This window comes from Zonotrichia leucophrys, chromosome 1, assembly GCF_028769735.1.
Source record: "Zonotrichia leucophrys gambelii isolate GWCS_2022_RI chromosome 1, RI_Zleu_2.0, whole genome shotgun sequence".
NCBI classification, from domain to species: Eukaryota; Metazoa; Chordata; class Aves; order Passeriformes; family Passerellidae; genus Zonotrichia; species Zonotrichia leucophrys.
The window spans coordinates 38,629,839-38,642,321 of NC_088169.1; the positions used below are offsets into that span (position 1 = coordinate 38,629,839).

The 12,483-nt window shown below is 48.9% G+C and overlaps 1 protein-coding gene across 2 annotated transcripts in view; it reads left to right on the forward strand.

Annotated features, from left to right (window-relative positions):
* Positions 1-2,140: 2,140 nt before the first annotated feature.
* FGF14 (fibroblast growth factor 14) overlaps positions 2,141-12,483 on the forward strand; it is a 378,427-nt gene continuing 368,084 nt past the window's right edge. Inside the window, exon 1 of one of the 2 annotated variants that reach the window (XM_064712068.1) lies at positions 2,141-2,802. In XM_064712068.1, coding sequence (XP_064568138.1) covers positions 2,595-2,802 — 208 coding nt within the window. In that variant the 5' untranslated portion in view covers positions 2,141-2,594. The remainder of the gene's footprint in view (positions 2,803-12,483) is intronic. The other variant, XM_064712086.1, reaches the window with a different exon arrangement.

Consider the following 12,483-nt stretch of genomic DNA (forward strand, 5'->3'; position numbering starts at 1 on the left):
AGTTTTACTCTCATTTAGAAAGTAGGCAGTTACATGCTAGCCTGAGGGACATACATACCAATTACTTGGGTGGGAAGCTGGTAAATAACTTTTTGTTTTCTACAGATCACAGGCTGTGCCCAGCTACATATTGTTGGCTCCTGCAGTCAAGAGGAGATAGATGCAGGCCTCAGATATTTTGGGAATACTCTAGATCAGTTTTATGTTTGTGGAGAGTTGTGACATATGAGCTGCCATGAATAGCACAAGGGCTGCTGTGAACTCCCAGCCAGCTGGCTGCGAGGTGGCCGAGCCAGCTTGTCTTCCCAGCAGCCTGTGGAACATCCATCCACACACCAGGCAGGACAGTGTGTTAGCTCCACAGGCAGCACAGCCAAGGTGACAGAACTACACACCAAGCCACTTCTTTGCCAAAAGCAGTATCACCTCTGGGACCTTTGCCTTACATTTAATCTATTGAGTCTTGCTTCTTTTTATTTTCACAAACTTGGGTGGCTCAGAGTTGGGAACTCTCCATAGTTCTGCAAACTCCACGGGTTACTTCTCACAATACAGCACCTCATTCCTATGTGTAATTCTTCATCTTTCTAGAATAGGGTAATGATACTTAAATATAATGTAGATGAGGATCTAGTAACCAAGCATCTCATCTATATGTATAAATCCGGAATCTTATTGAAATTAAAACTATGAAAAAAGTTTTATTTCCTGGTGGGTTTTTTTGGTGTGCTGACCAAATGTTTACTGCATTTCTCAGTGTTGATAAGCAACAGATCCTGGCAAGGCAGAAAAAGCACACACACAAACTTATGCATTTTTCCTATTTTAGTCTTACACTTCTTTGAGCAATGACAACTTCCATGGGTTCAGGAAAAAACACCAACATCTGACCATGTCTAAAGGAATGTGAATATTATTACAGATTCCATATATGAAAACAGTGTCCTGGAGCTTCCAGTTTGTACTCTGACACTGGAAAAAGAGAATGGTCAAAGAGCAAACATTTCCTCAAAGAGGTAAAGATGATCATGAAGATATAGATTGCTTTGGCAATGAAGGAGAGAGAGAGATGGAGGAGAGGGAGAGGGAGCTGTTCACTGTTCTGTGTTCTCCCACCTGCTTTCTCCTTCCACCCTCTTCTCAGCAGCTCCTTATTTTACTACTACCTTATAGTATTTTCCCTCATTTGGTCATGCTCTCTGTCCTATCTCCCAACATCTTCCAGTACCCAAAGAGTCGACAGAGCTTCTAAAGGGGAGAGGGAGTACATGGGCATCAACTTCCAGCTCTTCCAGCGCCGCTACTGCCATGCGTGGGTGCAATCGCTCTGGGCTGTCTGGTGCAGCCCTCCGGCAGAGGCCAGGGAGGGCTGGAGACAGGGCAGCGCTGCCTGGGTGGGCCTATGGAGAGCACTGACTGGGGCTGCTCAGGAGCCGGTCCGGCTGCCCACGGCCGTGTTGTCAACTCGGCTGTGCAGCAGGTGCTTTGTGTTAGCGCTGCCTCTCTGGGCATTTGTGTGTGGTACTCGGGAACCCCACTCCCGGCCCAGGACTCCACCGCTCATGGCATCATCACACCGTGAGACATACGGTGCTTGCCTCTGCTGGGGCAACCCCAGATCTCACCAGGACACTCTCTAGGTCCGGTGCCAGCAGGTTGCAGAAAGAAACACCCCTCTCGGGCTGATTTATTCAGTTCGCGACCGCCTTGGTCATTCCTGGCCGTTGAGACCGCGGCGTGGCCGAGACGGGCAAGAGCCACGCTCGGGGGACGGAGGGATTTCAGGGCCCGGGGCGCTCCGGGCGAGGGGCGCAGGGGTGCGCGCTGGGCGGCCGGCCCGGGGCAGCCCACCCGTGCTGCCCGCGGGCGGTGCCGGGCCGGGCCGGGCCGCACGTGGCTACGTGACGGCGATCGGGGCCGGCGGGGCTCGGCGGCTGCTCCTCCCCCGGCGCCCGCCGGCGACTGGGCGCCGAGGCTGCGGCGGGCGGGCGGCGCGGGGCGGGGGTGCTGCCTCCTGCGCGGCGGAGCGGGCGCAGCGGCAGCCGGGGCCGGAGGCGAGCGGCCCGCGCGGGCGAGGGCGGGCGGCGTCGCGGGGCGGCGGCGGGGGCTGCGGGGCATCGGCGGCGGCTGCGGGCGGGGTCCGCGCCCGCGGCCGGCAGCGCTCTCTGCGCCTCAGCCGGGCTGCGCCGGGTGCTGGCGGTGCGCTCTCCCGCCGCGGGGCTGCACAATGGCAGTCGTTCAGTAGGATGGATCCTGCCGTGGCTTTTGTTCTGCAGATCCACCCATCCTCCTAGCAGTCAAGTACCAGGCTATGGTTTTCTCTCTGGGGATCTTTCTTCCGCGTTTTGCCGGTGTCTCCGATGAGGTTTTGGCCTCGGCTGGGATTTCACTACCTTACTTTTCGTTTGGCTTCACGCTGAAAAAAGGGATTCCTTATATTTGCTCTCCACGCTTTTGGTTATAATTCACTGTTGGTCTAGGGGGAACAACCGTTCAGCCTGGCTGAAAAAAAAGCATCCGTTGAAAAGTCTCAAAGAAATACACCACGTGAGGAAAAAAAACTGGGAGAAGATCGGAATATAATCGCTTTTTCTATGATAAAACTGGTGCCCCTCTTCAGGAGAACTGATCTCAATTTATTATTATGCAACCACAAGGATCTCTTCTTTCTCAGGGTGTATAAGCTGCTGGATTGCTTTTCGCCCAAATCAATGTGGTTTCTTTGGAACATTTTCAGCAAAGGATCGCATATGCTGCAGTGTCTTTGTGGCAAGAGTCTTAAGAAAAACAAGAACCCAACTGGTAAGCAATCCATTGCAATGCGTTGTTTTTCTTTAATGCTACCCTGTCTGTTGCTCGCCGAGGTAGATCTGCAATCCTGCTGAGGGGAGAAGGGGGGATATATCGAGGCCAGCACGGACATGCATGTGCATACGTGTATGAATAAGCAAGGAGCGGTTTGTATTAGCTTCAGCCCCTGTCACCACCGAAAAGGGGTAAAAACATAAAATCAAAGGCGACCCTCGCTCAGCCGGCATCTCCTAGTTCCTATGTGCTATTTCCAAGGAGGAAACTTTTACATCAGTACCCTTCTTGTGGGGAAGGTGGTGGAGCCCCCCACTCCCGACCGCGGGAGCCCCCCAGTCAGTCAGTTTTGGGAAGAGGAGACTGCCTCTCCTGTGCTGGTGTTAGCCGGCCCTGCCTGCGGTGGGCGAGCGTGCCGGGGCTCGCGTCCTGCACAGCACTTTCTGAATAGCTTGCAGTATGTCACCCCACACGCACACACACCCACCCACCGCCTCGCTCGGCTTTCTAAAGTCGAGCCAGACACCCCCTCCCGCGGCCTGGGGGCTCCCCGTTACCACTCACCCTCGGCACTCAAGGCCAGGAGGGTGGAGGGCGGTGAGGAAAGGGATGGACACTTTGTTGGGGCTTGTGCCCAGACGGCAACTCAGCCAGCTATGCCGAGTGGCAGCAGCAGCAGCACCGCCGGGTCGGCTCTGCTGGTCCTCCGCCTCTCGCTGCCGGGATGACCCCTCTGTGCCACACACCGGTGTCTCTGCGTCCGCCTCTATGTCTGCCTGGCAGCCGGGATCATGCGCTTCGGTTCAGCCCGGCTCCGAGGGGGAAACTTGCAGTACATTACATAAGAAATGCAAATGCAGGTGCTCTGGGCCGCCTGGTCCCTGGGGGTCACGCTGCTGCTGTTGCGTCCCTCTTGCTCGGGGCGTCCGTGCGGCCAAGCCCGCGGCTTGGCGAGCAAGGTGGGCGAGAAGGGATGCTTGGCAGGCGGGGGAGCCGGGAGCTTTCCTGGGGAAACACCGGCCCTTCCCGCCGGCCTCTGGTCCCCCCGCCGCCTCGCTCGCTCGCCCCGGCCGGCAGGTTGTCTGCAAGCACTTGCGTGCCTGGGGAGGCTGCGAGAGCCGCCGGAGCCCGGGCTGCGCGGGGAGGGATGCCGTGTGTGCGCGCTGGTGTGTGTGTGTGTGTGTGTGCTGGCTGCCCTGCAGTGGCAGCTCCTGAGCAGGAGGCTCCTGACGCTGGCACTGCAGTGTAGTAGATCATAGGCTCTCGTTGCCTGACACCCCAACATCAACAAGCAGCAGCCCTGGCAGCTCGCACCCCTCTCTCTCCTTAAAGGCAGCCGGGCTGCCGGCTGCTGCTTTGCTCAGCCCAGGTCCGGGGCAGAGTCGAGGTGGGCACCTCGGCGGATTTACCCTTCCCCGCCCCCGGCTTCCGTTTGCCAGCTCGTCTCGCCCCTTTCCCCACCGCCGCTGCCGCAGCAGTGAAAAGCAGCCACTTAGCATACCAAAGAGGCTGAAATGCCCCGCCGGAGGCTGCGCTCAGCCTCCCGCAAAGTGCCCTTCGCTTCACTCGTCCCTTAGCACTGCAGCCAGCCGGGGGCCACTTTCTAGCCGTGTGCCCCCCCGGGTGGGATGGGCCAGACCGGGTCAGGACTAAGCACCCTCTCGCAGCCCCTGGGGATGCCCCTCCGCCTGCCCGGGCCGCGCACGCAGGGGCCGTGACCGCGGGGACGGGCAGAGCGGCGGCGTGGCCCTGCCTGCCCTGCCCGCTGCCGTCGCTCCCAGCCCGGGGGGGCGGCTCCAGCGCCGTGGTGCTCTGGGCAAGCGGCAATGCTCCTGAGGAAGGGATTTGGAGGGGGGCGGCAGGGGCAGGACGAGGGCTGGTGGTTTCTAGGCCTTTCAGTTTGCATATCGGGGGGTGAGGCGTGTGCCCCTCCGCACACACACACTCTGGTCCACTCCTGAATATTCGTGTCCTTTCCTTGCGGAGGGCAGGCTGTCAGAGTATCGGCCCCTGAAGCCGAGTTGTGTCCCTCGGAGTGCCAGGCAACCGCGGCACAGCTTTCCACCTCCCCGGGGACTTTGCCGCACTTCCCTGCTCCCTCTGCATGGGACGACGAGTGGATTTGGCTGGCAGGAGCGGCACTGCCCCCGCCGCCACCCTGCCTGCCGAGGGCTGCCCTGGCCCGAGGAGGGCTGAGCCCCTCTTCTGAAGGAGTGGGGGCGGCTCATCTAAGCGAGCGAGGCGGGCAGGGGGAGCGGGCAGGGGGCGCGGAGTGGGGCCCTGGCGGGTGCTACGGCTCCGGCCGGGTCCGCGGGGTCGCTGCCTGCCCGCACAGTCCGCGCTGCTCCGTTCCGCTCCCACTTGATCCCGTCAGAGCCGCCGGGACGCCGAGCCCGGCCGAGCCGCACGCCCCGGGCTGGCACTCCGCTCCGGGAGCGCCGAGCTGCGGCTCTGTGTCTGAGGAGGCTAATAATCCGCTTGGCCGGATTAGCTGGGCGCCCGGTCACAGGCGCTGTTGCTCTGACGGCAGATCATCTCCGCTCGGGCCGGGAGCGAGCGCGGGAGCGGTGCCGCGATGCCCGTCCCGGCCCGGGGGCCGTGGGAGCGGCTCCCCCTCTGCGGCAGCTCGCTGACCCCATCCCCGCTGCGGCACGGTCCGATACCGCCCCCCGCCCCCGTGCCGCCAAACTTTCCGGGACCAGCTGGGCTTTTCAGTCTCAAAAGTCATCAAATGAGGGAGCATCTGCCGCTGATCCAACCGTGCAGAAAATCCAGCAGGTTAGGCAACTAACGCTGGCTGTAATTGCAGTTTATTCAGCTATTTTCGGCCTGCTGCACTTTTTTTTGTCCCTTCCTAGAGCTGGTCTATTTACAGAGACGGGACTGGGTGGCTCCTTTCCAAATGTTCTCTGCTTTGCGTTTTCTCCCCACCGCTGGCCGCAGCCCCCCCTCCATGTCCGGACCCCCTCCCGGGCTCCCCTGCCGTCCCCGGGGGCCTCGCACCGGTACTGGCTCCGGTCGGAGCTGCGGACACGGGCACAAGTGCGGCAGGGAGGGATGGGGAGTCCGAAGCGCTGTGTGCAAGTCTCTGGCAGGTTGCATCAGGAGGCTTTGGTTTTATGCTTGGCTGAAACCCCTTGGTTTCAGATTTGATATCCTCGATAGAGGAGCTGCGTTTGATTGCTGCAATTATTTACCTCTTTAGATTTCTTCGTGAGGAGAAAAACTTTGGGAATCAATAGATGTGGCTTTGTTTTCAGCCACTGAATGTTTTTGGATGTTCCTCAGTGTAATGGTGCTACAATCAGTGAAGCCCCACATATCTGCAGTGTTCTGTCTCTGGTGAAAATGTTTGCCATGTGTCAGGTTCCCTGGGCCTCACTTGCTTTTGCAATTATTTCTGTCTAACTCTGCCCTTCCTGCTTGTCATACACACAGAGAGGACTTTAAAAAGTGCAAGACCAAAGGGACTTTTTCTCACAAAGAGTTAAAAACTGCTCCAAACCATAAGTCCCGAACCAGGGCTTGTTATAATAAGACACTGTCCTCCTGGCTTTCCCACCACCATCCCCAGCCTCCAAACTGGGTATCTTCAGCTAGGGAATGGCAAAGTCATGGGGAGAATTTGGGGCCTGAGGAGAAGTGGGAAAGAAGATTATCTCTGGCTGCTTTTTGAAGCAAGTCCAGCAGTGAATAGATTTTTTTTTTGCCAAATGCCAGCTGTTTGGGTGCCCACGGGAGGTGTGTTGGCTGGAGTACGAGATGCCCCCATGGCGGGAATTGCTATCACATTTCACTCCTGGTGGCAGCCCAGCAGACAGAGGATGGATCAGGTTTCCTCTCCATTCACTCCCAAGGAGAAGCATCTCTCCAACACAGTCAGGGATGTTGACAGGAGAGTAGATGGCAATTGGCATTACTATAAATACATTACTGATGGAGGATTTCATTTAGGAAATTAGTATCAATCTCACATCAATTTCAAATACAAAACCTGTTTTAAAAGCAGCAAGTCTGAAATCCGGGCTGCAGCTGAACAGGGATCTCTGCATAGTCCCATGTTAATTTCCTACTCCATGAAATAGCTTGTCTGGTATTTCCTGGTTGCTAATAATTTTGAAAAAGTTTCTCTGCACAGCCATGTGAGGATCTGTTTGAAATGGAAGCTTGTGTCCTGCCCATAAAATATACAGTAGGTATGTGTCTTTATCTGAATTCTGAAAAAATTTGGCCTCCCCACTGCTTTCCTTACTCATAGAAAGGAAACCTCCCACCAAAAGACAAAGACAGTAAGAGCTGTGGGATCAGGTCCTTGAAATTTCTCTCATGTAGGTTCTAAAAGCAGCTCTGACTGCTTAAATACTGTAATTCCTGTGGTGGGAATTGAGGCATGGTCTGTTTCTCTTGCTCAAATGTAAAACTGCCTATTTACATGTATTTCACCTATTGAAGTTTTGTCCTCTCTGGAATACATTTCCTGAATTTGTACAAATTTAATTATTCTTGATCAAATTAAATTGCATACTCTACTTATTACAGGGTGAAATTTATGCCTGCTCATGCATCTCCCTACTGTAATAAAATGTTTGCACCTAGTTCAATGTCTGCTAATGACAGGCCATTTATAAATGAATTCAAATATAAAAAGGATGACTTAGGCTTAAGGAAAATACAAAAAATGTATTTACAGATATCATTGGTTTAAATATTTATGCGTATGCTTTTTTCATTTGAGTTTGATGTTTATTGTACTTAACCTTCTCGGATTATATTAAGTATATTAATTTTAAGCTAAAATTCCTATTGACTTCAAATCTAAAAAATGAATGATTTAGACATACTGAATTTGTCCCTTTGTAAAGATTTTCTGTCCAGTAAATGACTGTAAAAATATAATCTGGAGATGAGAGAGTTGCTTGAAATTGGAAACCAGGTTTTCAAGAGGACTTCATAAATCTAAAAAGATGGGAATTGGGCCCTTACACTGACTCTGAGGGTGGATTTTGTAGCTGGTGGGGTTGCTACTGAGGTTTCCATAGGAACAGTCAACATTTAGGATAAAATCCTCTGAGTCTAGGTTGCAGATGGGTAAATGAAGTGGTTGTGTGCCAATTCAACAGAATATTTACAGATGTTTGCCAAACGTGCCTCTAAAGAGTGAGTCCTGCTGGAGCCTGTTCCACTCAGTCAAGGAAGGTCTTGTTGCTTGGGGAGCAGTCATTTGTTTCTATACCAAGTTAGAGGGCTTTTGTGATTTTGGTCACACTATTGCTTACCTATGCCTTCCCTTCCTGCTTGTTAGAAGTTGCAGGCAATTTCTGAACATTGCACAGGCATGCTGTTGGCCCTTTTGTTTGTTTTTCACGTTTCAGTGAATGATAGCTTTTCAAAGATAAATTACTAGTTTACTGAACAACTCACTGAGTAACAAAACATCGAGCAATCATAAAACTTTACAATGTCTGTTGTGAAAAAAAATTGCTGAGATGTAGCAGGTGGCTTGATGTACAATTAATGTATCTGAGAGCTACTTCCCAGTGTACAGAAAGAGTTTATATGTGTATACAGTAGGAGAACAGCTTACTTGGGAGTAAATTTTGTCAGACTGCACCCAAGTTTAGTTCAGGGAGAGCCCCCTTCTTGCACAGAGTGTGCTTCTATTGTCACAGCAAATTAATCCAGGAAGAAAATCTTTTCTTTGGAGACCATATAATAAAGTGCTTAAAAGAGTATATTCATCTTCAGACTGGCTATTAAAGAAAAATAAATTATTGTGCTCTTGAAGTGAATCTTTACAGTAGATCCACCCAGAAATACTGAAAATAATAATTGCAAAAGGAACTCATGATGCTTGGCACCATGATGGACTGAACACTCAGCAAGCAAAATGTAACCCATGTATTCTTTGAATATACGCTGCAACAAAGAAAAATAGCGTGCGAATAATTAACAAAGCTGTTATCCAAATCAGGAGCGCATTGACTCTGGAGAAGAACTTTTTGAGGCCAAAACCTTAAAAACCATTAAGTGAAAGGCATTTAATGGATACATGGAATGCAGATTTGGTGTATTGTTGCAAATGCTGTTAGAAGCATTCATGTTTAATAGTTACCGGGAAAGTAAACAGTTGCTGATGAAACTGCATCAAGAAGTCAGAATAATAATGACTGTAATAATATTCAATGCACAAGCCAAATAATTAACACCTTCTGCAGTAAAATTCAATGACTAGTTTATGTACTATACTGGGGTGAACATAAAAACATTTTAGTAGCTTTTGAGTTAATATTGAATGGTGGTGTGGGTCAAATAACAACAGGTAGCACATAGTTGCTGGCAGAAATTGATAGTCTAATTTTAATATCTGTATTTTGTCTTTTCACTCTGACATCTGCTTATTTGACTTTTAACTGGAAACAGCATGTGGAATTGCACTGAACAAGTTTAGCCCTTGCATACAGTAGGCGCTGTCTTGGAAATTACTTGGCTTAATCTTTTTGTGGCACTAAAATGAACCTGGTCCTATCAGACAGTAGACTCAAGCCAAGGTTAAACATTTTAATTCCATTGGAATTTTTGGCTTTTGCTCGAGGACAGTGATACAAATAAACTGTAATCCTCTATGAAAACATTGTTCTAAGGAGATTCCCAAAAGGCCTGTATTTTACAGAGCTGAGAGAGGAATATACTTCACTTTTCACTGAAATTCATTGTGTCATCCATGTTTTTTGTGTATGGCTTTGTCATATAGGAAGATAAAAACATAGTGAGGATACAGAATGTGCAGGTTTTGTGTCTTAGCTGTTGGTCCTGTCCTGTCTCCATCTCTGGGCATTAGGTGGTGTAAGAAAAAAACACAAGACATGGGCAAATCTTTGGGTTTGATCCTTCCCCTCATCTATCAGCTGTGACAGTTTTCAGCTGTCACTGGACTGTGAAGTTGGAGCTTGTATTCAGGTCACCGTGTGTAGCAGCTTCTGAAAGAGCTACACAACCTCAGTTATCAAACAGCATTTCTATTTTGGGCATCAAAAAACTTTGCATACCAGTGAGCTCTACATAACCACGTGCTGTGTGGAAAGGATGTGGAGGGGCTTGCACTTTCTGTGGGTACTCCTTGGTTCTTCTGTTGAAAAACAGAGGCTAACATTGCTATTCCTGCCCAGTGTTTGTGATTAGTGATTATGGAGAGCTTTTCAGGTGAAAAGCACTTCTTTCATGGTGCATTTTCCTTCCTTGAACTGTCCTGAAATCCTGGACATTTCTATCATCTTGATTCCTGTGCAGTATAACTTGCCTTTGCTGTGGGTATAGGATATCTTTGGCTTAGGAGGACAAAAATAAGGTAGCAGCTCACACATCCCTTTGCATGTGCTGCTTTTGTCCAGCTAAAAGAAGTTAATTTCTATGGATTTTCTAGGCCTATGGGATAAGGAAGTATGTCCTGAAAAGGGCATGTTTTCCCTCCTTTCTCTTGAGGGAACAAGTGGAATATTACTCTCTTGAAGAAGCTTTTAAGGAATTAAGCTCTAGTGTGACTGAAAACTCGAATTTCGTACTGTTGTTGAATGGTTTGAACAGGAGAGACAGGTTGTGTATAAAAGCAGACTTCTGTTTACATATAAATCTCTTGCTTCTCACCAATGCTAGCAAAAGAAATAGGCAGGAGTTTGATTGCCCTTTAATGAAGTTTGAGAAGAAAATGCTAATTTAAAGAAGGCAAGTTTGCCAGACTTGTTACTCTTTCAGTAAATGTATTTCTAAGCATGTCCCTCTACAATCAAACAAAATGTCCAGATTAAACAGTTCCTAGTTCATGCTTCTCATTAAAGAAGTGTACTATACAGCACTACAATTGCTCAGTAGTTTCTGCACATATCAGAGGTACATTTATTGACATTGAATGAGGTGAAGAGGAGCTACCAGTGCAAAACACGGTGGAAAATACATTAAAAAAAAGATGTGGGAAAAGATGTGGAAAAAATATAGCTCAGGGAAATGCTTAAAAAAAATCAGTAAAATCATTAATACAGTAGTATCTTATAGAGTAACCTATCAGGAATATCTTAACGAGGATTAAATTAATAATAATCCCTATTAATTTGTAGTACTTATGACACAAAGAGCCACTTTACAGTTCTGATTTTCTTGGAACTGGAAATTGCAAGTCAAACCCAGACAGCTTATAGTTTCTGAGAAACTGAACCTAAATGTGATGTAGGCAGATTATCTCACTAGGAGACCAACCAAAGATCTCAAATGTGAGCTACCTTTAGGGTGCCTAAAACCCAGGTGCAATTTTGTCGCTTGGACTCTTTCACTAAAATCCATATTTTAAAGTAGCACTAACAGGTGGATTAAAATTTGTAAAGCTTTGCACCCCTGAGAGAGTTCTTCCTAGTCACTTGCTGTTTTAAATCCTTTTTTCTTTTTTTTTGTGTTTGTCCCCATGTGAAGGAGACTTTCTGCTTCAAAAAATCTGGTTACACAGAGTTTCATAACCAACATTTGCTAGTCTCCCGGCTTTCCTCAGACATTTATTATCTCTATGAGTATGACCTTGATCCATCCCAAACTCTGCCATCTCCATTATAGCCTCTCACATCTCTTTGAGTTTTTTCACCTTCTCCTTGTGTAAGCATATCACCTTTTTACTTTGGATAAGGTCTTTCAGAAGAAGTAGCCCTTAACTGTATTTCTTTCAGTTATTTTTAAGTCCTCTCGACCACTTTGAATAATTAGCTAGTGACCATGAGCAGAACAACTGCACCGGCTTATTTTATTAATGGTATAATAGGTATTTAGGATGGATGAAGGGTAGGCTGATGGACTACCCTTTCTTTTTGTTGGGCAGGAGCTGTATACATTGTTGTTTTCCCACTTGCTGCCAATTTACAGTAGCAGAACAATAACAGAAGTAAAGAAATGCAGAGACTGTAAAGTAACTGTGATTGATTAGGAAAAGACAGTAAAATCAGCAAGAGGATTTAGAAGACCTAATAACAAATGTTTTATCCTTTTCATTTGTTTTGAGGATCATTTGAGGATATTGCTTGCTTGAGGATAAAATGGTTTGTGCAAGATTCTGCTCTTGAAGCAGGACTCCTCAGCATCCAGGGACATTTTCTGGATATTATTGCTGAGCATTTCTTATTTGTGTTGGTGGGGAGTTTGTTCCAGGTCCTGGTCCTGGCTTTTTCTGTTCACTTAGGTGCTTTGTATCTCCTTGAAGCTTGTGGCCGTGGCACAAGCAGAAGAGACCCCAGAGAACTGCAAAACCTGTGTGTATGCAAGGCATGCCCTGTGTGTCCATACCCTCAGCAGGACAAACAAGACCTGTGGTTTGGGTCTGGCTCACTTTTGATTCACCTTGTTCACCTTTGAGCTCACTTTTAATGGCCTGGTTTAGAGTCATTATTGTGAGAAAGGATTGTGACATGCCTCTTCAGTGCTACATACTTCAGGTTTCTGCTGACCAGGGACATTAGTAGCAGAGCCAGTGACTGTGTGTCACTAAACCCTGTGTTCTGAACTCTTGAGCTCTGGCTATATGCACAGAGCTTTGAAACATGGCATAGATGAGTTCTCTTACCTTTGAAACTTGTAGCATGGTTTCTTCCATGGAACAGGTTATCAAAAAGCAGTATGGATTATTTTACAGCAAATAGGTCATTATGT